The sequence below is a fragment of the Mobula hypostoma genome, chromosome 29 (assembly GCF_963921235.1).
Source record: "Mobula hypostoma chromosome 29, sMobHyp1.1, whole genome shotgun sequence".
NCBI classification, from domain to species: domain Eukaryota; kingdom Metazoa; phylum Chordata; class Chondrichthyes; order Myliobatiformes; family Myliobatidae; genus Mobula; species Mobula hypostoma.
Window position 1 is genome coordinate 25,072,564 of NC_086125.1, and position 27,196 is coordinate 25,099,759.

The 27,196-nt window shown below is 42.7% G+C and overlaps 1 protein-coding gene across 2 annotated transcripts; it reads left to right on the forward strand.

The window, feature by feature from the left end:
* The first annotated feature begins 3,529 nt into the window (after window positions 1-3,529).
* On the forward strand, window positions 3,530-25,913 carry ldlra (low density lipoprotein receptor a). Of its 2 annotated transcripts, none has more exons than XM_063035620.1 (18): window positions 3,530-3,644; window positions 10,835-10,957; window positions 13,784-13,906; window positions 13,996-14,376; window positions 15,091-15,213; window positions 16,433-16,555; window positions 16,934-17,053; window positions 17,143-17,268; window positions 17,799-17,970; window positions 18,779-19,006; window positions 19,542-19,660; window positions 20,619-20,758; window positions 21,065-21,206; window positions 22,004-22,156; window positions 22,752-22,943; window positions 23,031-23,111; window positions 23,590-23,750; window positions 23,865-25,912. In XM_063035620.1, the coding sequence occupies exons 1-18, from the start codon at window positions 3,530-3,532 to the stop codon at window positions 23,898-23,900; spliced, it is 2,658 nt and encodes an 885-aa protein (XP_062891690.1). In that variant the 3' UTR covers window positions 23,901-25,912. The 2 variants fall into 2 exon arrangements, with proteins under 2 accessions (XP_062891690.1, XP_062891691.1); XM_063035621.1 differs by having other exon boundaries at window positions 3,545-3,644; window positions 23,590-23,729; window positions 23,865-25,913.
* The last annotated feature ends 1,283 nt before the right edge of the window (window positions 25,914-27,196 follow it).

The following is a 27,196-nucleotide window of genomic DNA, read 5'->3' on the forward strand; positions in this document are numbered from 1 at the left end:
TAAGTGGAGGACGAGTTTCTATGTAGTTACGATAAAGCGCCCTTTAACTGTTTGTTTCTTGTGTAACTTTGCCAGTGGAGACACTCACGTTTAATCAAAACTGAGCCCAAGGAATGAGGGATTCATTTGCAGGACCTGTGTCCTTGGTCATGACATGGGAGAGTGGACACGGTCAACCATCCAGTAAACTCATAAGACAAAATCCAGAGACAGGTTATCCATTAGCAATCTACCAGCAATTGACTTCACCTTTAACTGAGGTGCTAGGGGCTAGTTGGCAGTGATTGGTATTAAGAATGAATCAGAAGTAATTATGGAAATGATACATTTGTTTATCTAAGAACATGAAATTGTAGGCTGTACAATTTTATTCTGCTCTGCCATTCAGTATAATGCCTGATCTTTTAGCAACCTCCATTTTCCCATTTGAATTTTCTGTTACCCTTTGCCTTCTATCGATCCCAGTGACTAAGCATCCAGCTACCTCTGATAAAGAGAATTCAAAAGATTTACAACTCATTGGGTACAGAAATTTTTCATCTTGGTCCTTACCTCCTTTTCCTCTGACCACAAGCGTCCAATTTTGTACCTGCCGCTGAGAAACAACCACTTCATGTCCACACTATTAGTATCCACCCTGTCAATCATTCTCAGAGTCATGTATGTTTCAACTGGATTATTTGTGTAAACTCCAGAGAGCACGTCAAGTTTCCTCAACCTGAGATAATAATAAACCAATTTACCAATTTTATTGAATTTACCCGCTCATCCCTGGAATGCATGTTGTAACTCAGCAAGTCAGGCATCATTTATGGAATGGACTAAGCTATCGCCATTTCCGGCTGAAACCCCTCATCAGGACTGGAAAGGAAGGGGAAAAAAGCCAGCAGCCTTCCCCTCCCCTGACTTTTTCCCCTTCCTGTCCAGTCCTGATGAAAAGCCTCTACGCGAAACGTCTGCTACTTATTTCTTTCCATAGATGCTGCCTGACCTGCTCAGTTCCTCCAGCGTTTTGTATGTATTGCTCTGGATTTCCAGTATCTGCAGAATCTCTTGTGTTTATGCATGTCGTAAACTTACTAATGTAATCCCAGGGTCTGTCTCCAAGGTTAGCGCAGATATACAATAGAAACCAAAATGAATCATGTACTCCAAAGTTGGCATCATCCCAAACCTGTAAAATACTAGCAAGACTTCCTTACTATTGCATTCCAACTCCCTTGTAATAACGGTGAGCTTGCATTATAATCACTTGCTATATTTGTCTATCTACTTTCCACATCTTCTGAGCAAGTAAACCCAAATTATTAAGTATCTACACGTTTAAAAGTATCTGACCACTTATGAAAGAATCTCACAGAATTGCCTTGATATTTTTCCTCCGAATGCTACCGACTGGATTCACAAATGGAAGAACTACAAGCCTCCACTTCATCAGCAGTTGAGTAGGAATCATTCCTAGGAGCATGTTGTGGAGGGGTAGTTTCCTGTTGGGAGAAAAGGAGGAAGATTACTGCATGCTGGCATGAGTTTAGAAAGAGAGATGATATCAAAGAGACAAGTAATATGTGGGAAAAGGTGCAAAATAATAAATCAGCCATGATGGAATGGTAGAGCAGACTCAATGGGCCGAATAGCCTAGTTCCGCTCCCATGTCTTGTGGTCTTAAGATGATGGAAGGTCTCGGTCAAAGATATTTACTGTCTATTCCCCTCCACAGATCCTGCCTGACTTGCTGAGTTCCTCCAGTATTTTGTTTGTCCCTGTTGCCCAAGGTTTCCAGTATCTGCAGAATCTCGTGTTGAAGTAAGGTGTTGAGGGGGGTTTTCAGGATTAATGAGAGGCAATTGCCTCACGCCGTAGGATTTGGGAGCAGAATGACTGAAGGATCAGCCACTTAAAATGAAGATGATGAGAATTAGTTTTACACAGAGGATTACGAATCTTTGCCCTCCACAGGACTATGGGTGATCCATTGCTAAGTATGGTGGTGAACGCCAGATTTTTTGACTTTAAGGGAATCAAGGGGGTTTGAAATCAGTTAGGAAGGTGGTCTCAAAGTTACAATCACCTGTGGAAATACACGCTGAGCCTATTTCTGCTTCTGCCCTTTACTTGTGAAAAAAAAGACAAATGAAAAACATTCTCAATCTACATTGGGTTTTATAATTACAATTTCAATTTATATAATGCTCTTACTGATGAGCTAACTGAGCTACCTACTCTGTAAACGGCCACTTAGTGATTCCCAGAAGCTTATAACATGAAACCCTTTACCAGAACCTATAGAATCTGATTTGAAGGCCCAGCACCATCTTGTCAGACCTGCCATTCTTCAAATGAAAGATTAAACTGAACATTTGTTTGCCTGTTCCAGTGGGTGAGATAGATGTTAAAAATCACGCAATGCTTGAATAACGGTGGTCAAACTGTTAGTCAAGCTGTTTGAGGGATCTTGCTTATGACAAAATGGTTATTCCCTTTCACCACAAAGAAACATTCTCTTTCGAAGTCCTTCAGTTTTATTTGATCTGTGATGAAGCATTGTTTTAATGCTATATACAGTATTCTTTATAATTAGAGGCATTAAAACTGCACTTACATGGTCTTTTTGTTGTGAGATTGGCAAGCTCTCAGATAATCACTGTGACTTCTCAAAGCAGCCATGGTTTTAACTTATATCAGAAATATCGGGCCAGCAATTAAGAAGGGACTGTCAGTACTTGTATTTCCCTTTCTTTTGCTTTCTCTCTACATATGGGATATGCACACTGGGTATAAGTTTTAACATTATGAGGCAAACATTGGTGATATTAAAGCAAGAACAATTCCGATTTGGAGTACTGGTGCAATGCCAGTGAGGGTGATTTACTTCAAAACTATAATCTAGAGATGTTGCAAAATCTGCAGCAATCTATTAACACATCAATTTCAAAATAACCCCCTGAACATCCTCATGCTCTTGGACTGTCAAGGCTGTTATTTTGGTAGACTATTATGTGCAATGTGCACCCACGTTGCTCCACAAGATAACTGGTAAAATAAACTAACTGTACAGCTCAAACCCTGGCCATTCAGCCCATCAGGTCAATGCTGGGTGCTGCTGCTAGTGTTCTGCAGCAGCTCTCCTCTTCACAACAACACTTTATAAACGGCTCTAAGTGCATCTCGGGGAGGGACGAGTTGGGAGAAAATAATGTAATAAACAAATTATTCCCGGCTGAGAGGAAAATTCAATGCACTACCCTTCGAATTTGGGATGCGGAGGATTATCCTGCGCTGCAATACTAGTGCCCTTGCCTAAGTTACTTCTGTGCCTGACGTGGATATGGTTGTTTTTTTAAAAAAAAGTTGTTTTTCCAGTTTAGGGATGTTTGTGAGGAGAGGCTGAGGGCCACGGCCGAGACTGAGACGCTCCCCAGCCACCCCTCGACCCACCGGTGCGGGCGGGAGGCGGAGTCTCTCCAATTAAAGGCGGAGGGGGGCGGGGCCAACGGATCACCCCACCGGCCGGCTTTCAAATACCCGGATGGGCGGGAGCCGGCTCCCATTTGGAGCATCAGCCATCAACATGATCAGGTCGTTCGCTATCCTGCCGCTTCTCCTCCCTCTCGTCTCTTCCCTCCAGCTACCGGCTCTGCCAGGTGAGCGTTCTGGGAGGCTGGGCAGGCTCACGCGTGGGTCGGGATGGCGGGGAGGGCTATTAGCGGTCGGGGCTGAGGGGTGATGATCGAGCCTGGGGATGGAGGTGATGACAGGGTTGAGCTCGGTGCCACCGGCGAGCCTGTGGCGGGGGGTCAGTCGGTGGGTGTGTGAGGAAACCGGCTCGGTGGAGGAGAGGGGTGGCTCGATGAGGAGCAGGGGGAAGCAGCAGGGAGCCCGTGGATAAGTGAATAATCTCTGGCGTGACGAATCCCGCTGTCTGCCCCCCCCCCACCCTACCTGTGGCGGCCGCCGCCGGACCCCCGTTGCTGGGGTGGGCTGGGGGCTCTCGGCAATTCCCCATGAATGGAACGCGAGGGAGTGTTCCTTCGCCGGCTCTGATTGGCCAGGGGGCGGGCTTTCAATATCGCCTGTTCACTCGACGTCCAATCAGACCGCCGGCCGCCGGACTGGCCCTATGGAAAAGGGGGCGCGGTGATCCGTGCGGCGAACTCTGGGAATTGTAGGCATGAGCGGTTCACTTGATCCGACTCGGCGGTGAACTGAAGGTTAAATTTAAACTAAGTTTTAATCCCTTTCACTCGATGTCGAGTGGGCAGGATTCCTGTATAAGCTGTCGAGATTTTTATCCGACTGGAGGCGAACTCTCCTAAAACATCCTCGTGGGTTTTGACAGGGTAGAATTGGGCAGATGCTTCTTCGTGGGACAGTTACTCGCGATGGAGGGTTACTATTTTAACTAAGGGTTTGTGTTAAGAGGGTTTTGACACGGTCACAATTCAAAAGATTGTTTCATGCTCTTCCAAGATCAAAAGGTGATCCTTTTGAGGCAACAGTGTATAGTTTCTTGATATGCAACGATTTGAAAGGTTGCAGTGTTGGCGGTATCACAGAGCTTTTAAATGGCAGAAGAATTTGGTGCTAAGTGGTTTGCCACTAGTTTGTATGTCCTTTTGCTATTTTCGCAGCGTGAGTTGTTTAAATCTTCCTCCGTTTACGTTGAAGGGTGAGAAGTAGTTTTGCGGAGCCTTATTTGTGAACTAAATTTAATGATCAGTAAACTTAGTGCTTTCCCCACAGTAGTAATGTACTTGTACGCACAACCTTGGCTAAATTCAACGTACTGAGGTTTTTTATTAACTTAATAGTAACTCCTCGATCTTTGTGTGGTGATGTGTTGTTGGCTTCTGAAGTTTCTGTCTTATTCCCTAGTTCTGGAGAAGGGGGAAACTAAATTTGGGGAAGCAAAAAATGTCTCATTGCGCATAGAATGAGGACGAGAGGCTGGGGAACTCTTGTTAAGTTTCGAGTTCCTTGGTTGAGTAGTGGGATAAAGTCTCATTTACTTTGCTCTATTGGTTCTGCTGAAGTGCGAACAGCAGCTTATTTTTTGCTTATGGAATTTAAAGGAAGTGATTCATCTTGCAGCTTTGAACCTGGGAGTGGAGGGTGGTAGTGAATAGTTGACCTAGCACAATGCTTTGCTAATACGGTCTGACTGGCTCCTAGACAAAAGGGGGGCGGGTGAACAATACAGCTATGCCTCTTAAGGTGGGCAAAGTATGATGAAATGGAAATAGATGTTGAGGGATGACAAATTGATTGTAATCCCCTATTTTATATCGTCATTGTCCCCATCCTGCCTGTCATTCAAAAAGCATTAAACTTTGGAATAATTGGCTTCACCAAAATAAACCTTATTCGTTATATGAGGAGTTTCAGCCAAGAAAGTCCAGTACCCATTTTTCCCTTGTAAGCCTGTTCTCTTGCACTTTCCCGTTAAGTCACTCCGACCCTCCTCTTGGGGGTCACAGGGATAATTAAGTCGCCAATTAACCTGGTAGCTAGCATGTTTTGGGATGCAGGCGAACACATGGTCACAGGAAAACCGTGTAGATTCTACACATCCAGTACCCGAGGTCAGATTCGAATATAGTTGCTGGATCTGAAACTCGACATTACCTGTGGCACCATTGTGAGATTTGACTCCTCCGTCTCCATGGATTTCTGGCTTGTATTTACTTTAGACTGCGGACCCGCCTTGGTTCCAGGAATTACAATTGGAAGGATTTGAATCTTCTGAGCCACTCCTTTCTAAAAGCATATGAAAATAGCTTGTACTCTGATTGGCTGCCTCACATGGTACGATCAGGCTATCTTGTTGACTAAGTTACCGTCAATAGTTTCAGCTGCCTTTTGAGTATTGATGAGATGGCAACAAAAAAAAGCTTGTTATCCCCCGCGTATACAAACTGAGTAACAAGTCCCCTGAGAGATGACTCTTTATAATTTAAGATTAAAAAAATGCTCAGCAGGCAGGCTTTTAACCCCTTGGCAACTGCATGTAATAATGATGAAGTTACAGGTATGGATCTGGTGCTGCAAATTAGACTTCTAGCGGAAGGCTGCAGCGAGCATGCTAGGCATGGAATAAAAGTGTCAGCTGTAAAGGAGTGAAAGAGCTTTGAAGCAGTTGTTACTTGTACTAAATTGGGCTTGACTAGCTGTTTTTTGAGTTTGCAATTATAACATTGGATTATCTTGAGGCAAAGTGCCAAGCACTTTGTAGAATGACCAGTGTCTTTGCGCTAATTGCTTTTTTTTATAGTGGGGAGCGGCTGACGGTGGAGGCTTCAGTAAGCATTCTGTTCCGGGAGAGTGCAGCTACACACTTCTGCAGATCTGCAGGTCTTCCGTAGACCTACAGAAAGACTAGCTGCAGGCTGCAGAATTCAATTTGGAATGAGATTAAGTCTTTAGTGCTGGGTGTTTGGAGGTTAGTTTAAATATAGATGGAAGTGTATTGAATGTCTCGTCAGATCCCGTCCCTATTTAATGTTTCACACTGTAGAATTAGGCTGATAATTTTTAACAGCCACTCTTTGGTATCAAACTTTAAAATAATTAATTGGAGCCATTATTATAAACTAGTGGCCAGTGTGTTGCTACATTAATTTCATATTTAATTTCAAATGAATTGGGTGGCACGATTCAGTTTTGTTACACTTCACCAGATTGATAGTATTGAAGGAAATTCCCTTGCCGACAGGCTGTTTCCCATCGAATACCCATAAACACTTAGCTGAAGATCCTCTTATAGGTAGAAACCTCTAGAATGCAGGAAAAGATGGGACAGAATGATTAGAAAATCATTCGACTGACTAAATGTGTCAAATATTTGGATGTAGCTCCAAGATTGTGTAAAGGGTTTATGAAAAGCGGAGGTGTTTTTTTTGTGTGAATCACTCTAAGTGACTGTAATTTGTGGAAATTTCATTCATAGTCTATGCTTGTGGTCTGTGTACATAGTAAGGCGTGTCTTGTCTCTAATGCTTTCATCCTCTGATGCCTTTACTTTTGGTGTATTTGTCTACTGGTGTATTTCACATTGCCGCCACACCTTCACGTTGTAAAACATAATATCACGGACACACACCTTTAATTTTTCTGTAAATCTATTTTCTGTCTCAGTACTTTATATGTTTGTAAGATCTATGTTCAAACAAAGCTGTTTTATTTCAATCTTAATTCCTTAGCTTGATGGGCACTGTAGACCAGAAATCTTTCTGGGTAAATCCCTGATGTATGACTCCTGACTACTAAAGGAACTGTAGTGAGTAATCTGTACCTCTTTGTGCAAATTTGTATTGGCCGTTTCTTTTCCCCCCTCTTCCCCCGCCCTCCACTGAGGGGCTGGTGTGTGGATACTGGGAAGAATTTTTTTTATTTCAAAATATACTTTATTCAAGAATAAAATTATATACAATAAACCATTCAATAACTTTCCATCCTTTACATACGTTTCCATTATAGTCAGTACATATCCGTACTTATGGCCACCCACGTGGCACTCCAGTTGTTCACCTTACCACATCATTGTTGAGGGGTGTACTCCCCGCCACCCGACCCCCTCCCACTCCCACAGGTGGAGAAACCTATACCGTGGTCCTTCCCCACTGGGCCCTTGCGGTGGCTGCACCGAGTTTCAGTGCGTCCCTCAGCACATACTCCTGCAGCCGAGAATGTGCCAGTCGGCAGCATTCTCCCACGGACATCTCCATGTGCTGGTAGATCATCAAGTTTTGGGCCGACTAAAGAGCGTCTTTCACCGAGTTGATGATCTGCCAGCAGCACCAGATGTTGCTCTCCGTGTGCGTCCCTGGGAACAGCCCGAAGATCAGAGTCCTCTGTTACGCAGCTGCTGGGGATAAAACGTGACACTAGCCCGTACACCCTCCTCCACACCCTCTTTGCGAACTGACAGTGTGCAAAGAAGTGGGTCACAGACTCCTCCTCACTGCAGTCCTCCGGTGGGCAGTGGGGTGCGGAGTCAACGTTCCGGGCATACAGGAGGGCTCTGACTGGGAGGGTCCCTCTCACCGCCAGCCAGGCGAGGTCTTGGTGCCTGACACAATTCTGAGGGTGCTTCTGATTTGTTAGTAAAGCGAATGAAACTTTTAGGTGACAGTGGTCATTGTTGGGAGTCTTCCTTTACATAGAAATATCCATATGGAAAAGGAATTCTTGTGTTGCTGTGTTTTTAAACTTGATACTTCCCACTTGCAGGAGTAAAGGGGAAGCTAAAGGCTAGACAATGGGAGCCATCTCTCCTTTTGATTTTGACTATTACTTGATGTAGTACAGTAACTTTAATTCAAACATCCTGTTAACGTGCTGTAGGTAGTCACTTCCAGGAGTAATGTGGGTGCGGTCAGGAAATGTGCACAAGCCAACAAGCCAATAGTGTATAATGAAGCAGTCAGCCCACTTTTCAACAGCAAATGGGTGTTGTGCACGAGATGATTGTGCTCATCTGGGTGAGTCACTGTGTCAGTCAAATTTCTTTGTACTAGAGAACCCACAGTGGGAATTTCGGCTTGAAGTTTTCCTCAATGGGAAAGGCAATTAATGAATTTTTGAATTAAATAGTGACATCACGCCACCCCAGATGCAGGGTGGAACTTTTAAGCTGACTTCATTAATCTTCCTGCACATGAGATGTGGGGCTGTTTTGACAGGCTGAAATACTGCTAAATAGGATAAGTGAGGCTTGTTAATCGTAACTTGGTCCTGGGAAAAAGTAGTTGGGGCTCAAATTTAATTAAGAAAAATGGGATGTATGAATGCTGAATCTTCTGAATAGTTCATGTACTGTGGTGCTTGAGAATTGCCTTCGGTAGTGTAATTGCACAACCTAGTGGGCAAGGTTGTACGGACAGAAGCTAACCTTGAGGTGATGGCTGCACGTGTGTTAAACTTGTGGCAATGCACGAATGGTGTTGTGATCAACCTGAATTTTTGGAGTTAGAAGAAATGTTGGTGCAGAATTAAAATATTTTCTCCCTGTGGCTGCAGTATTCATTAAATTGTGACAGATATTTTATCTGAGTGCCATTTTTGTTTTCCCAGTACCCCTGTATCTCAACACCTATTGATTATGATCTTGAGTGTACTTGGTGACTGAGATGCTGCAGCCCTCTACCCAAGAGAATTCCAAAGGTTCACAGTCTAGCTGAAGAAATTTCATTTGAGTCTTGATTATCACACTACTCATTTTGGTTTAGATGCCCAGGTAGGAGAAGCAATCCCTGCATTGAAATTGTATGTGACAGGATCATTCCTTATTCATTTGGCCTGGGTATAAACCTGACCTTATGACAAACCCACCATAGCTGGAATGATCCGGTTACCTGCATGTGAGTTACATGTCCTGTAGAGGACAACATTGTTGACTAACCCTAAAAGAGTCAATGGAATTACAGGCACGTGAGAGAATCAGTCGCAGTGCTGGAGATGTGGAGCAACTGGCTTCTTTTTCTAATTAGTATGTTACACCTAAATTTGGAACCTGACCTCCACTTGGTGGGAAGGTTGAGAACTAGTGGCTTTAGTCAAAGAGCAGGTTCAGAATCACCAGGGACTCTTCACTGCATCAATGGACACCATTGCTGCATAGGCAGTAGCCTCAGTGTCAGTTCTCTGCAGATTCTGCTTGCAATCAGTGCTGTTTTCCTGCCACATCAATGTGAGCTTGTAGGTTAATTGCACACTAAATGGTAGGTGAGTGATAGAATCTGACAGTGATGGGAAGATGAGTGAAGAGGATAGTACTCAGAGGAATGGGGTTAGTACCAGCAGATGTAGACATGGACTTCCATGCTCTGGCAGTAATTGAACTCTTGACAAATCTGGGCAACTGCTTCATGACCAAAGGTGCCTGAATCTCACTAACATTCTAAATTTATTTAAAAATGGTAAGAATATAGGATCCATTAGTCGGATGTTTTCAGCCTAATGGTTATTAACTGTAGGTGTAAAATTTGCTGCAGACATTTTACAGCCTTCACTGGTTGCTATCAGCTGGATACTCGAGCTGCTGACTGTTTATGCAAGTAATTTTCCTTAAATCTCCCTCCTGCCTATTGGCTTTGAGAATTGAAAGAGCAACTTAAAGATGTATCTATTGGGACTAAATCATCTTAAGCACGCAGCTTCACAGAACCATATACTCCTGAAAATTCCCCGTGCAGTGTGTGTGCCCAGTTGCAGGAGGCAGTGCTGGTAGTTCCAGAGAAACAGCAAGCTGCAAATATAGAAGCCATATGCATACTGCCCAGTTTGATATTGGTTCATACAGATTGGTGACCTTATTTATTGAGTTATCCTGATCTGCACTCAAGAACCAGCAGTTGTGTTGACCAGCGCATGTCCCTTACTGGTATGTGGCTAGACAATGCCAGGCTCATTGCACTTCTCAGTTGTATATACAGCTAAGAAACCTGGACCAGGACTAGCAGCCAGAGAATAGCTGGCCAATAGGCATTCCGGGAAATTGGGGTGCTGGTGTGGAATGGAGTGTATAGGCTGGAAGTTAATTTCCATTCCAACTCCATTTTTTTTTTTAAAACTGCCTCTACTACAGCTGTGTCTTTGCATATGGACCCAGCAGCTCGGAGGTAGAAATGTGACATACTGTGGCACTTAATGCAGGAGGTGGGAGAAGAATCTGTGGTATCTCGCATATTGAACTTTGGAAAACCTCTGGGGGAAGAGGGTATCGGATCCAATCTGATTTTGCCAGGGTGTTTTCCTTTTGCTACGTAACTAGTTGTTTCTCAAACTTCCTCATTGCGATAAAACCAAAACTGGGTAACCTTTTGGTTTGTTTCAGCGACTGGATTTTGTGGTAGAAACGACTTCAAGTGTGCTGATGGGCATTGTATTCGGGCGCAGTGGCTCTGTGATGGACAGGCGGACTGCAATGATGGTTCTGATGAGTCGCTAGAGACGTGTAGTAAGTAAAACTTTATTTTTGTTCCTTTTAGTGGCAGTTGCACTCTATAGGGTTATTTTCCAATATCCCTGCCAAATAGGCTAACCCAGGGCATTAATATGCTGTAGATGGGCCCAGGAAAAGCTACAACTGGGTGCAGTGAAAGCTACAAGCAGACTCTCAAAACTACAAGTGTATATAGGAAAATCCAGAGGAGATTTGAAAAAAAAAACAAACTAGGATAGAGGACAAAACAGCTGGTCAAAGTGAAACAGTGGCTGTATAAAATGAAAACAATTGTGCACATGGGGGGGGGAAAGGAATTGGCTAAAGGGAAATCACAAGCTAGCCGCAGGGAAGTCCGTCCAGAGTAAATAGAGGACACATGCTACAGCTCACAAAGGTATGATGATTAGTAAGGATGTCAAAAGTTATGAGGAGAAGGCAGGAGAGTGGAGTTGGGAGGGAGCATGGCCTAATTCTGCTCCTATGCCTTATGGTGTTATTAATTCTGATGCTGTTTGCTCTGCATCTCAATGTAATCGGTCATGCCTGACTAATGGTCCCTTTTGGAGCAGGGTGTGCAGAATCTTCTCAGTTTATTAAACAAGCTAAGTGTTTTATGAATCTGAATTGTGACGGTGTAGGGATGATTCTGGTGGGGGGGAGTGGAGGGGTGGAAGGAATGGTTACCTAGCGGGCTTTTGCAATCCAAATTTAAATCCTACAATGTGGATCTTTGGGGTGACTGACTTAAAAGGCTCAAATGCTTCAATATGAATTAATTTAGAAGATAAAACAATAATTCTGCAACATAAGGTTGTGCAGACACTGGAAATGTTGAGCACAATACACACAACACTAGAGGAACTCAGCAGATCAGGCAGCAACTATGGAGGGGTATAAACAGTCGACGTTTGGGGCCGAGACCTTCGTCAGGACTGGAAAGGAAGGGGAAGAAACCATAATGGAAGGGAAAAGGTACAAGTTGATTGGTGAGACCAGGTGAGGGGGGGAGCTAGGTAGGTGGAAGAAGCTGGGAGAGGAGAGTTGGAAGAGGAAAAAGGCAGAAGAAGGGATCTGATAGGAGACAGTTGACCCTGGAAGAAAGCTAAGGAGGGGAATCAGGAATGTGATAGACAAGTGAGAAGAAAAGTGGTGAGAGGGTAACCAGAATGGGGAATGGAAAAATGAGGGAGAGGGAGAAATAACCAGAAGCTAGCAAAATCAATATTCATGCCATCAGATTGAAGGCTACAGGTTTCCCCTGCCACCTGAAGGTAAAGCGTTCCTATGAAACGGTTCATAAGCTGGAATGTCGTAAAGTGAAGAAGCAATTACCATTTATTTATATGGGAAAAATTTGTGAGTGTTCGCAGACCCAAAAAATAACCTACCAAATCATGCCAAATAACACAAAACCTAAAATAACAGTAACATATAGTAAAAGCAGGAATGATATGATAAATACACAGCCTATATAAAGTAGAAATACTTTTCTACAATCATTGCCGCACTGTCCACCATAGTGAAAATCTCACACAAGCGCTCTTGGCAGAAACACTCTCTCCAGTAACCTTTAAGCAATGAAGCTGCCAAATCATACCAAATACATAAAAATACACAGCCTATATAAATTAGAAATAATATATGTACAGTGTAGTATCACTTACCGGAATCAAGAAGACAGCACCGAGCACACTGATGGTGTGTTTGGCTGAGTCGTCGGAGGGTAGGGTGGTGCAGTGGTCCCCAACCTCCAGACTACGGACTGATACCGATCCGTGAAGCATGCAGTGGTGCAGCGGTAGCCGGGACGCACCCAGCACGTCTTTAAGAAAAAAAGCTGAAATAAACAAGCTAATTAATTAGGTGCCGGGCTTGTTTATTTCGGCTTTTTTTCTTAAAAACGTGCTGGGTGCATCCCGGCTACTGCTGCACCACTGCATGCTTCCCGGATCGGTATCGGTCCACGGCCCGGAGGTTGGGGTGGTGGGATACTGGGGTGTCATCTCATCGTCGTCTGTTTCCATCAGGGCAGGCAAGTCATCTTCTTCTATGTTTGCCTGCCTCGATGTCGAAGGTCGAGGTTCGTTGTCTACTGTGGCTGATGTGGGAGGCTTGAAAAATGGCAGTATGCTTGACTGCTTAGCCTTGCGCATTTTTCTATCATACAGTTCTTTGTAAGCACTCAAACCATCCTGCAAATATGCCCTAAACCTACGTACCCTTTCAAAATTAAAGTCTTACTTTTCTGCAATAATTGCGGCGAAAATCTCACGCAGTTGCTTCACGTTCAGTTCCTGTATGACTTCACTTTCAGTCCATTCGCTACTGCGTTCAGATTCAATTGTTATCCTTTCCTCTTCCGATTGCATCAGCTCTTCATCTGTCAGTTCTTGGTCACGGGATGCCAACCCTCTTCAACACCATCTTCGTCAACTTCCACAAGCCAAACTCACTTTGTCCTTGCTTCGTTCACCACGATCGAAATGCTTAATATGTCTAGTTTTACGCTAAGTGTAACACCTTTGAGCTCTTTTAGGCTTTTCTGATACCTTAGAATTCATCTTGCTCACGGATACTCAAAATAAATCGAGATAAAGCACAGATGCGCACAGACACGTGTTTAAGCAATGCTGGCTAAAATACATTTCTGGGGGAGGATCTTGGCTGCTCGGGTGCGCGCTGCTTTTTTTTCGTAACAGTGAAAACACCTGTTAGCGAAAACAGGTAATGTAACAGCGAGGTTTTGTAAAGCGAGCGTTCGAAAAGCGGGGGACACCTGTACCTGATTCTGTAGGTCATTAACAACTTTCAAAGATATGGAAATACTTTCTGTTGCAGAGAATAAAACCTGTGGCGCTCTTGAGTTCAGCTGTGGTGGCCGCGTTAACAAGTGTATCCCAGCATCCTGGCGCTGTGACTCTCAGTCTGATTGTGAGAACGGGTCCGACGAGGAGAATTGCCGTAAGTGACCTGAAAGATCTCCCTGCTCATTTGCAACCATTCACAAGTATAACGCGTGCCTTACAATTACTTGCCGTCCTGTTCAACAGCTGCCCGTGTCTGCAAAGACAATGAGTTCCAGTGCCACAATGGAAACTGCATCTCTACAAAGTTTACCTGTGACGAGGAGGACGACTGTGATGATGGTAGCGACGAGCTGGGGTGCCCAGAACGGACCTGTTCACCAGAAATGTTCCAGTGTGGTAACCACGTGTGCATCCCCTTGCTCTGGGCTTGCGATAACGATCCCGATTGCCCCGATGAGTCAGATGAATGGCCACAGAACTGTGGGAAATCCCCTGCAGCTTCAAAGCCCAACCCCTGCACCAGCCTCGAGTTCCACTGTGCTAACAGTGGGGAGTGCATCCACGTGAAGTGGCGCTGTGACGGCAACACGGACTGCAGGGATAAGTCGGATGAGGATGGCTGTGGTGAGTGTTTACAGTGCTGTTAAGTGTTAACCCATGGCTAGAATGGCCTTTGAGTGCAGGGTTTCTTGCCTCAATGATGCATCTTATATGAGCTCTTTATCCAAGAAAGGATAGGCTGGCATTGGAGAAGGTCCAGAGAGGTTCTGTGAATAAAAGGGTTAATATGAGGACTGTTTGGCTCTGGGATTGTACTTGATGGAGTTTAGAAGAACTGGGGTGGGGGGGATCTCATGGAAAGTGCTAGATAGTGGATGTCGAGAGAATGTTTCCAATAGTCGGGGGGGAGTCTACGACCAGAGAGCACAATCTCAGAATCTGGTCCCTTTAGACCAGAGATGAAGGATTTCTATAGCCAGAGAGTGGTGAATCTGTGGAATTCATTGCCACAATGGCTGTGGAGGCCAATTAATTGGTTATGTTTAAAGTGGATGTTGATAGATTATTAATTAGTAAAGTTTTGGGGAGAATGGGAGGTGTAATACTTTATAAATGTGCAAATGAAAGCTTGTGTGTTTGCATACTGATCCCAGATATCTGGGCAGTGGGGGGGGGCTGCTATATTTGTCAGACAGAGGGATAGTAAAAACCTCAGTAGGTGAGCTAGGTGGCCTTGCTCTAAAATTATTGATGTTATAAGCATTGCCAAATTGTGATAATAACAGATTGTTTACAAATAAATCTAGTGTCTTCACTCGTATTTTTTTTTTTCTTAAGCTCTGACAACTTGCAAGCCTGATGAATTTCAGTGTGATGATGGGGTATGCATTCATGGAAGCCTACAGTGCAATAAGGAGATTGACTGCCATGACCAAAGTGATGAAGTTGGCTGTGTAAATGGTATGTTAATTATTTCCACTGAGCATTGCTTCCTACTAAGTTTTTGAATGAAATATTTGTCTACAGTCATTATGTTTGTGTACAGTAGGTATAAAGGGGCATGGGTCAAATGCAGGAAATTGAATGGGTACAGTGGATGATGGCATGGAGTTGTCAGGCTGAAGGGTCTGTATCTGTCTATATTATTTAGGCTTTATAACTACATTCAGTTTAACAGAGCTTTTCTTTTCCCTCCTACCCAATATCAATATGGTAGTATCTATTTTCGAAGCAAAATGCTGCTGCGCTTTGAGATTTAATGGATCCCTTGCGAGGCTTGGAATCCCACGTTATGTGCGCATGCACCGGAAACCCAATTTCCCTCGGGGTCAATAAAGTATATCTATCTGTCTGTCTATCCGTCCCATCTTATCCATCCATCCAGAATGTTTCGGGTCAACGTGAAGATCCTGGTTTAGGATTCTGGCACCTCTAAATTGGGAGTTGGAGCAAAGCAACTTCACCAGATCCAGTAGAGAGATTCTTTTCCTTCCCTTTTTGCTCATTCCCCTCCCCCCTCCAATAGAGTGGGAGTCCAGGATCAGAGGGCACAGGTTCAGAATAGAAGGATGTCCCTTTAGAACAGATGAGGAATTCCCTTAGCCAGACAGTGGTGAATCTGTGGAATTCATTGCCATGAATGACTGGAAACCAAGTCATTGGGTATATTTAAAGCAGTGGTTGATAGGTATTTGATTAGTGAGGGTGTCAAATCTTGCAGGGAGAAGGCAGGAAAATGGTGTTAAGCGATAATAAATCAGCCATATGGAGCAGTCTAGATGGGCCAAATGTCCCGATTCTCTAATGTCATGATCATTTCCCCTTATCAATTTTGTCTCAGAAGATTATGTTCCCCTTAAATTTGGTAGTCGCTGCCAGCTGTTGCTGAATATTATCACGCCATCGAACAGACTTTACTAGCATTAAACTGCAGACTTGCAATAAAAATGAACCCTGGACTTCTACATTCCCTGCTTTAGTTTTAAGCCTCCCTACTAGCTGGCTGAATGTTCAAACATGGCTACTGCTGAAATCGTTGAAATGTCGTCCTATTTGTTCTATTCAAAAAAAAAGTCCAATTTGTAACTTGGCTACTATTGCATAGATTCAAACTGTTTTACAACTGACCAATTTGAAAATGCAAAGTATTGATTCCTTTTAAACAATCCTGTTTTCGCAGTAACTAGGTGCGATGGCCCCCACAAATTTAAATGTAGGAGCGGAGAGTGTATCCTAATGGACAAAGTTTGTGACAAACAGCGTGACTGCCGAGACTGGTCAGATGAGCCCCTGAAAGAATGTGGTACGTCAGTTTAAATGTTAAGAACCTTTTCTGGGTTATGTTTAGAGGGAAAAAGCCTTCAACTGCTTCTAGCTGGGCCAATATTAATTGAACTGCAGTTTTTCTGCTTCTGTCCAACTTGTATTCACAGGATCTAGTTTTTAGGGGGGCTCGTGGTGGTGAGAAGTGATTTCTTTAATCCACCCTCTGTGTGTGTGTGTGTGTGTGTGTGTGTGTGTGTGTGTGTGTGTGTGTGTGTGTCTCTCTCTAGACTTTGTGCACAGTACTGTGTAAGGGTGGATTAAAGAAACCACTTCTCAACTGGGATGTATCTGAACAGGACAAAGATGATTTGTTAAATTAGAGTTAATGCTTTGGTTTCACCATTCTGAACACTAGGTGAGAATGAATGTCTGAAAGAAAATGGCGGATGTTCACACATCTGTAAAGATCTGAAGATTGGCTTTGAGTGTGTCTGTCGACCTGGATTCAGACTGGTTGATAATACAAAATGTGAAGGTATCAGTTGCTTCTTGCCACGCTCCTAATATTTTTCTATTCTTTGTTACCAAAGTATTGTTCAAACGAAACATCTTGTGAAATTGCAGATATCGATGAGTGTGAGAACCCAGATACGTGCAGTCAGATTTGCATCAACTTAGATGGTGGATTCAAGTGCGAGTGTAACAAAGACTATCATATGGATCCAGTAACCAAGCAGTGCAAGGCTATTGGTAAGAACCACAAAGAATCAGCTGTAATTGCCTGTGTTTTCTGTTCCCTTTTATTTTGGGTTTCCCTGGCTTGAAACATCCCTCCATAGATGCTGCCTGACTTGCTGAGTTCCTCCAGCATTTTGTTACTCTTTGTTTTGGATGCTTTTAACTTAAATCTTTTTTTCCCTAATGCACTGCTGGCTGGATTGGGTACGACTAGCAGTGAGGTATTGATTGGATACACGATGCACCACTTACTGCTATACTAGTGCCAAAGCTGTTTTCTTCCTAACTTGTGCCATGGTATTAGTGTTGCTTGCTGCCAAAACTCAGACTAGAAGCCTGACAGTCTATTTTTCAGGTCTATGGTGTTAAAGTTCACTTACGCTCATTCAGTCTGTATGTGTGCATTCATTAAGGTCACGAGTTGGTGCATTGCACTGGAGAGTGATGTGATCTTGTTGATATGACTTGAGTTTTAATTTTAATCAATGTGCTTGTAGGAACTAGTTGAATCTAAAGTTTCCCCATGTTGAATTTCATTTTAGGGACTGTTGCTTACTTGTTCTTTGCCAGCCGGCATGAGGTTAGAAAACTGACTCTTGATCGGAGTGAATACACACAGTTGATCCCCAGTCTGAAGCATGTTGTAGCACTAGACATGGAGGTGGCTACAAACAAGATCTATTGGGCTGATCTGGATCAGAAGAAAATCTTCAGGTGAGATTCTGAGGGGCTTGGGGAACCAGAGCATTATCACTTGTGGCATAGCGGTCAGTTATGATGGTGATGTGATCCTGACCAATATTTGGACTCTTGATGTGAGAGATTTGGTTTGCAAGATGTTCAATTTCCTAAAAACCAGTTTGTTAAAGTTGATGCCATCTTTTGTTGCATTTGGGGCGTCAGAAGTTTGGAGTTTCTTTCTGAGAGTGAATGGGCTTCCTCTGGTTTTCTCCCACAGTCCAAAGACCTACCTGTTAGTAGCTTAATTAGCCATTGTAAATTGTCCTGTGATCTTGCTGGGGTAGTTTCTGGGTGGTGTGGCCTGTTGGGCCAAAAGGGCTTCCTATGATGGATGCAGCCTTTTTGAGGCATCACCTTTTGAAGATCCTCTCAATGGTGGGGAGGCTGGTGCCCATGATGGAGCTGGCAGTTTATAAACCTCTGCGTCTTTTTCTGATCACGTGCAGCGGCCCCTCCATACCAGATGATGTAGCCGGTCAGAATGTTCTCCACTGTACATCCATAGAAATTCTCTGGAGTCTTTGGTGACATACAAGATGTCCTAAAACTTCTAGTGAAATATAGCTACTAGTGTGCCCTCTATATAATTGCATCAATATGTTGTGCCCAGGATAGATCTTCAGAGCTGTTGACACTCAAACCTGAAACTGCCTACACCTTTCCATTGCTGATCCCTCTTTGAACATCTAATAATAGATATAGCCACAGACTTGTGCCTCATTTTGGGCTTCCGTCTCCAGACCTAGCACTAACCTCCAGTAACTTTCTCCTCTTACTCCAGTGCTCGAATGGACAAAGCTGAGAACTCTTCTCATCATTCTACAGTGATCGCGACAGAGATTAAGGCACCAGATGGTCTGGCTGTAGACTGGATTCATCAGAACATCTATTGGACAGATAGCATTGCAAGCATTGTCTCAGTCGCTAACACGGCTGGAACAAAGAGAAAAGTTCTCTTCAGAGAAGAAGTGTCGAAGCCCAGGGCCATTGTGGTGGATCCAGTTCAGGGGTACGTACAGCTTCAGAAGCTAAATTAAGAGAGTTTTTATACAAACTGCTTATTGGTTAGAACTTCATTCTGTCTTTAAATTTTCCAACTTTGGTTAAACCATTGTTTCTAGAGAAAATCTGGAAACTGATTACATGATAATCTTTGCAGTGGAGGGGAAAACTAATGGGCAAATAAAGGGCAGGGTGTACTATCTTGATGGTTTTCCCAAAAAAAAAGCTAAGGAAAATAGAAGCTTGCAAAACTGAAGAGGTTGAAAATATAAGATGAAGAGGGTGCCAGTAATACTCAGCAGATTGGGCAGCATTTGTGAAAACTGGAATAGAAAATATTTGTTGTTTTTCATCCTACTTCCCAATTCTGACAATCTTCTGAAATATTAACTTGCTGCTTTCTGCAGATACTGCTTGAAGAAGTATTTTCTGCTATTAGAGATCTTGGGTTGATCATAGGGTCTGTTAAGGAATGGGTAACTTTTTCATTGATTTGGATTGTTATCCTGGGTTGACTAATTGATTCTTCACCCCCTCCACAGCTTTCTATATTGGAGTGACTGGGGAAATCCTGCCAAGATTGAGAAAGGTGGTTTGAATGGCGTGGATCGCATGTTGTTAGTCAGCGAGGGAATTGAATGGCCAAATGGAATCACCCTGGGTGAGTGTTTATCTTAATTTACCATTTTTCTTTTAGTCATAGTCATACTCTATTGATCCCGGGGGAAATTGGTTTTCGTTACAGTTGTACCATAAATAATAGTAATAAAGCCATAAATAGTTAAATAGTAATATGTAAATTATGCCAGGAAATAAGTCCAGGACCAGCCTATTGGCTCAGAGTGTCTGACCCTCCAAGGGAGGAGTTGTAAAGTTTGATGGCCACAGGCAGGAATGACTTCCTGTGACGCTCTGTGTTGCATCTCGCTGGAATGAGTCTCTGGCTGGATGGGAGACATTGTCCAAGATGGCATGCAACTTGGACAGCATCCTCTTTTCAGACACCACCGTCAGAGAGTCTAGTTCCATCCCCACAACATCACTGGCCTTACGAATGAGTTTGTTGATTCTGTTGGTGTCTGCTACCCTCAGCCTGCTGCCCCAGCACACAACAGCAAACATGATAGCACCGGCCACCACAGACTCATAGAACATCCTCAGCATCATCCGGCAGATGTTAAAGGACCTCAGTCTCCTCAGGAAATAGAGACGGCTCTGACCCTTCTTGTAGACAGCCTCAGTGTTCTTTGATCAGTTCAGTTTATTGTCAATTCATATCCCCAGGTATTTGTAATCCTCCACAATGTGCACACTGACCCCCTGGAGGGAAACGGGTCGCCAGTACCTTAGCTCTCTTCAGGTCTACCACCAGCTCCTTAGTCTTTTTCACATTTACACTTGTGGAGAGGGTTCAGAGGAGGTTCATGAGAATGATCCCAGGAATGGCATCAAAAATTACAGGAGAATGGGCTCAGTTCTCCATTGGCCTTCACTGCAGTATCCCCTGGAACACTTACATTTTCTTAAAGAGCTTTGCATCAGGGTTTGCATGAGACTGTTCCACTTGGGGTCCTAAGTCAAGTACATTGGCACAGTGCATGATGATATTTTTGTTTCAGATTTGGTGAATCAGCGTCTGTATTGGGTAGACTCCAAATTGCATACTTTGTCCAGTATTGGTGTTGCCGGAGAGAACAGGAAGACCTTAATCATCTCGGAAGACAAGCTGGCCCATCCCTTCTCTATCACACTGTTTGAGGTGAGTGGCTGGAGCGTGGTACTGGAATGTAGATGAGATTAATTGCAGAAAATTTAATGGATTGAGTATTCAGTCCAGATTAAAGAGAAAAGTGTACTTAATAAAAATGTTGCTCTTAGTTGTGGCTAGTTTTTGCCAAGGGAAACTGCTGTAAATTGATCCAACTCATTTCTTGTTGATTTATAATCAAGGAGTTATAAATTATATTGAAAAATATCAGAATCTCCCTTGGAGTCTTGTTATACATTTCATTATACATTTTCCCTTGAGCTGGTTGACCTCGCTAATGTTTTCCTTTTGTTAAAGGATAAGGTCTTCTGGACTGATATGGAACAAGAGGCTATTTTCAGTGCCAACAGGCTTACTGGAGGTGACATTCTAACAGTCATTGAGAACATCGATGTTCCCCAAGATATTGTCCTCTATCACCATCTTCGGCAGCCCAAAGGTTAGTTATGAGTAACGGGGTGTTTTTTAAAAAAATTTTGAAGCAAACCAGGACTGCAGTTCTTTCGATGCCCATAGTTCTCAATTGAAACTGATACTGGCTTAATGACCAAAAGCCATCAAAAATCTTTAACCAATGGTGATTATAATGCCCTATTCCAGCACTGCTTTATCTTGTCTCCAGTAGGTTACAAGGCAACTCCCTGTAAATACAAATATCCCACCATTTCCATGTGTTTGAATTGTGGAGGCCATGTCATTTGGTATATTTAAAATGGAGGTTGATAGGTTCCTGATTAGTGAGTGTCAAAGATTAAGGGGAGAAGGCAGGAGAATGGGGTTGAGAGGGATAACAAATCAGCTATGATAGAATGGCAGCAGAGATTTGGTGGGCCAAACAGCCTAATTCTGCTCGTCTGTCTTGTGTTTAGAGCTGGAATGTGTGGTGTCATTTGTGGGCTGCCCCAGCACACCCTCAGTTGTGTTGGTTGTTAATGCAAACAATGCATTTCATTGCATCAACATGCATGTGACATCTCTTGAATCTTGTGCATCTTATGACAGATAACATACAGGATTCAAGAGAATCCCTCTTTTACCCTCTTCTAGTTGTTGCATTTGAAGAAACTTTCAATAGTTTTGTCCCTAAGCTGTGGGAATCTTATCAGAACTTTTTTTGACCAATCGTTTGGTTATCTTCCCTATCTTGTGTGTGACCAAAATTCTATTTTTGCTTTAGTCTGTTGCATTTTAAAGATGACAATTCTTTCATGTAATCACTATCTATCTTTCTGCCAGGTGTTAACTGGTGTGAGCAGAATGGCCAAGTAAATGGGGGATGTGAACATCTCTGCCTTCCAGCACCACAGATCACTGCTCATTCTCCCAAATACACATGTGTTTGTCCTGATGGCATGCAACTGGGGCCAGATATGAGAAGCTGTATAAAAGGTTTTTGCTTTTTTAAAAAATCTTTATTGGGTCTTTTGTAATTTGATCTGAGACACTGATTATGACTGCTTGCATTAAGTTTGCTTGGGTGGCGAAGGGGGAATGTTCCCCAAATGGGAGAAAGTGGAAAATGAAGATCAGTCTATTTAGAGGGCTGACCAAACTAATTGTAGGTAAAAGTCTATTGATGGTCAGTATGAGGCATGTAATTTTAAGGTGATCAGTGGGGATGTCAGAGTTGTGTGGCGGTGCCATATAAGAGATTCTTAGATAGGCACATGGATGATAGAAAATGGAGGTCTATGTAGCAATGAGAGGTTAGATCTTAGTATGTTAAGGTTGGCTAAACATTACGAGCTTAAGGGCCTGATCTGTATTTTAGTGTTCTGTGTAATAAAGCAGAAGAGAATCCTAGCCATACTTTGGAAGGAAAGCCTGATTAGTGGAGTGGTAGATTGCATATTAAAGGTATAATTGAAAGTGTGATGTTAACCCGAGGAATCATTCATTTACAATATCAGTACGTTGTATTTTCACTTTAAACAGATAAGATCATCCCAACATGTACATTCTGACCATGACTTTTTTTATTTAGCTGTCGCTGCACCTACTGTCAAGTCGACTGTGGCGGAAACATTGAGTCATACTAATAAGGCAGTTCAGACCACCAGCCCCACCACAATCAAGAATGTGATCCACAGCTCCAAAGCTCCTAGGACTACAACAGCTCATGCTGCTCCCTCCTCACTTCCCACTGTCCACGAACTGCTCACCATCTCACCTAAAGGTGCAACTCTTAACTACTTTGGAATCAATTTTGCCTTTTTATACATTTCAGGCTACTTACTTTTTCTTCCCCCCTTGTCTCCAACAGAGCAGCAAAGTGGGGTTAAGGCTGCAACGGCTGCCACAGATCACAAAGGAACTAACGCGTTGTGGATTGTTCTACCTCTGGGTAAGTTCAGTCCAGACAAGTTGAGGACACTTAAGTTGTAGCTTTAACATTTTAAACAAGAGATTCTGGAAATCCAAAGTAACACACAAAATGGTGGAGGAATTTAGCAGCTCAGGCTGTATCTGTGGAGAGGAACAAAGTCAACATATCAGGACTGGGTCTTGAAGCATCTCAGCCCAAAATGTCAACTCTTTATTCCTCTGGTTGCTGAGTATCTCCAGTATTTTGTGTGTGGCTCTAACACTTACATGTAAATTCTAACTGGTCTTGGAGCTATAGTAGCTCTTGCCTTCATAACTTGATGCCTGTTTTTAATCACATTGAACATTGGGATTTTGAGTTAAGCGAATGAGGTGACTAGTGTTCCACCAGAAATCTCTGCAGACAACTAGAATGTAACCTACCATCTGCCCTTTCAGTTGTGACCATGCACTCAAATCTCTGGTAAGGCAATGATCAGACCTCTTTATTTCCTCAGCAATCCTGGCACTTCTCAGTACTGCTGTGTACTTCATATGGAAAAACTGGAAATTGAAGAATACTAACAGCATCAACTTTGATAATCCTGTCTACCAGAAGACCACTGAAGACGATGAGGTCCACATCAGCCGAAACCAGGTCGGCTACACATATCCCACAGTGAGAAACTAATATTTCCTTTGTAATCTGAAAAGGGTTGCAGTCTGTGTGATTAGGTTTTGAATTACTCTTTTGTTATTAATGCAAAACTAAATAAAATCCTTTGTTTTGCAGAGAGCAGTTGTAAGCTTGGAAGACTTTGGTGCTTGATACAAAGAGCCTACTGCGAAGTGCCTCACTGGAGTAGTGCTGTTCATGGACCTGTAATGTCAGATGTACTGTTCAGCCCAGCTTGCACAGCACTCTTATTTCCTTACCGCGCCACCCAAACTCAGCCAAATCACTCCACAGATGTCCTTTTTATCCTTTGCAATCAATGTGCCATTTACTGTGGATATTTTTAATTGTGGTTTTCTAAACCTCGCCTCCCAGTTTCAGATATTACTTGACCTCCTGACTCTAAGAAACTTTCTTTTGGGACTCATTGAGAAGCTTGTTGAAGGCAATGACTGTCTAATACAATCGAAGATTAAACCCTGATCAACGTGGGTTAGTCTGAATGTACAGAAGGGATTTAAATATGAAGTATGTTACAGATACTGTACATAACAGTGCAAGATTTGTCATACCCTATTGTAAGTAACATTTATGTACAGCAAAGTCTAGTGAGAGTGAGCTGAAATGATATTTGTCCAGTTTTATTTCCTTACTCCAACATGGAGCTGGCCCATGGATTGTGGAACTTGCTGTTTCAGTTAGCTGCTGCTAAAATGGCTATGAACTTTGTAATTAAATCCAGTGCAAATTTATTTACAGCCTTGAACATGTATCATAATGCACTCCTTAAATACATTCATACAATTCCCTTCCAGATCTGTGTGCAATCCTACACTGACTAGAAATGAGTTGTTATTTTTCCTGAACCAATGCACAGCTCAAATCCTCGTTCATTGGCAGCAATGGAACACAGCGAGTTCCCACCACAACTGCAGCCATTCACCCTTTTATAGTGTTGGTGCCAGCCCACAAGATTAAATCCAGCTTGCTCTTTTATTTGTAAATAGCTGTAAATTGTACAGATATTTTGCAGAAGGAAATGTTTAATAATTTGCAGTGTTGATGTATGTCTAATCTATTTATTTATTTGTCTTCTGGAGCCATTATTGTAAAACCTCACTCCATGCAGCTCCAGCATTACAATATGGACCTGCAGCAATTGCAGCAGGACCAGGGGCAACGAATTCCATTTATGTGTTGGGCTGGGTTATAATCAGTGCACAACTCCATTTGATCCTGATTTGAAATATAAATGTTTACAATGGCTGCTTTCTGACAGCACATTTTGCTAAATGGGTTTGTCTTTCTACTTGTTAAATTTACACTTACAGAATGTATATTTATTTACAAAATAAAAATGTTTAAAAAAAAAAGATTCTAAAGCAGAGCACATTCCAGTGAACCACTGCTGGATGTCTTAATACTGTCAGGCAGTATCTTGATCCTGTTGTGGGAGGAGCAATTATCAACTTGCAGCAAAATTGGACATGTTTTCATTGGCATAGGATCGTGCATAAAGCTCTTGCTGTAACCGGCAAAGTCGTGGTGTCCTCCCATGCACCATTTAGTGTTGTGCTTCTGCTCTGAATGTGATTCACTACCTTACTGTCTACCAAACCTGGTAGAGTGGCTGGGTGCTTGTAACAACATCAGTGACCATTTGTCAGTAAGGTACCTCAATACCCATGGACTTGGGGCAAGTGCCTTGCCCTAGGTACTGATGTAGATGTCAAGTGGCTCAGTAACTAATAAGGTGTACTGGTTAATCTATTAAAGTAACATTGTCAGTAGTCTGTTTAATGCCTTGCTACCTCTGCTGCATTGGTGTTTCAGTAAATGTGAGCTTGTTTTGAGATTTAACCAACAAGCCGTTTTTAAATGAGTTCATGGATATTCCAATCCTAAGCTGCTATCGAATCAATCTTACTGCAATCCATTCAATTTAAGTTTCTCCACCTCAACATTTATCAGTGTGACTGAATCTAGCCTTGTATCATGCATCCCCTATGAATGTTCGGCTCTGTGACTGTCTAAACCACATGGATGTACATTTACTTTCTTCCATTGATTTTTCCAGCAATCAGCTAAATAAAATTTATTTCAAAGCCTGTAAATTTTGTAATTGTGATTTGCTTTAGAAGTGTTAAATGTTTAAACTTATTTGACAGGTATTAAACATCTTTTGAAGATTGAAATGTTTACATCTGCATTCCTGATGCTACTATAGGTGTACTAATAATCAGCCAATTGTGGCAGCAGCTCAGTGATAAAAGTTTGTAGAAATGGTCAAGCAATTCAATGGTTCTGAGTAAGCATCAGAATGAGGAAGAAATGTGATTTAAGTGACGTTGTGGAAAGATTGTTGCTGCCATATAGGATGGTTTGAGTACTGCTGTTTTCCTGGCATGAGAAACACAAAATAAATCCAGTGAGTAACAGTTCAGTGGGCAAAAACACCTTGTTGAAGAAAAGTCAGAGACGAATGCCCGGACTGGTTTTAGCTGACAAGATGACAGTAACAAAAAAAAAACTACATGTTATAATAGCAATGTGTGGAAGCATCTCTGAACACACAACACACTAAAGGCCACTGAAGTGGATGAGCTGCAGGAGCTGAAAACCACACCAGGTACCCTTCCTGTATCTAATAAAGTGGCCACTGAGTATACTTCCATTTTCACTTGTTAACAGTGCTGTGTACACTGGACAGTCTTCATGCTAGTCTATGGTTGCCCATGAGGTTACACTCCTGGACACAAGACCCAGTTTAAGTGACCAGGTCTGCCTGCACCCAGCCCCCAGGTTATGAAAGGGTTCCATTTCTGAGAACTGTAAATGATCTGGATGTTTTCACAAATCCTTGAAGTAAATAAGCACGTGGGAGTATCGTTAAATGACTGTGACAGGAGAATAAGCCTTGTGAATGTTCAGTTCTCCAGTGTCTGTTTGGCTCAACCTGCATAAATGCTCTGCAACTGACCTGGCAGGAAAAGGCAGATCAGTCGTGCTGGTCTTGCAAATGCCTGTTCATGTGTGAGCTGTCTACAAGCTGTGTTCATAACCTGCAGAGGGTCTGAACTTGATGTCAGGGAGTGACCTATGTAATCCTTAAAATTGATAAAGCTTTTGTAACTGATTCAGAGGAAACCAACATTATCCTGAAGGATTTTAACTTGTGTTTTTAATAGTTTTTTTTTAAGATAGTGACTGTGGGTGCCTACCTAATTCAATAAAACAAAAAGGTCTTTGTAATATGAGAGCTTTTATTCTCAAGGTTATTTCCTGCTGGGTGTTTTGTGCTAGTCATGAGAGATTAGCTGCAGACAATAGCTGTGCATGAGATGTACCAGTGTATATATTTAAAAAAAACTTAAATATTGAGTACATAGTTTTAATTCCATCTGTCCCTCACCTCCACCCTCCGACTCTCAATACAGGAGCCCCTCAGG

Excerpts from the sequence above, each read along its gene's own strand:
- ldlra (XM_063035620.1), top strand. The coding sequence starts at position 3,530 with ATGGGCGGGAGCCGGCTCCCATTTGGAGCATCAGCCATCAACATGATC. Across the intron at positions 15,214-16,432 it reads TGAAGTTGGCTGTGTAAATG|TAACTAGGTGCGATGGCCCC; the intron begins GTATGTTAATTA and ends CTGTTTTCGCAG. Across the intron at positions 22,157-22,751 it reads TATGAGAAGCTGTATAAAAG|CTGTCGCTGCACCTACTGTC; the intron begins GTTTTTGCTTTT and ends TTTTTTATTTAG.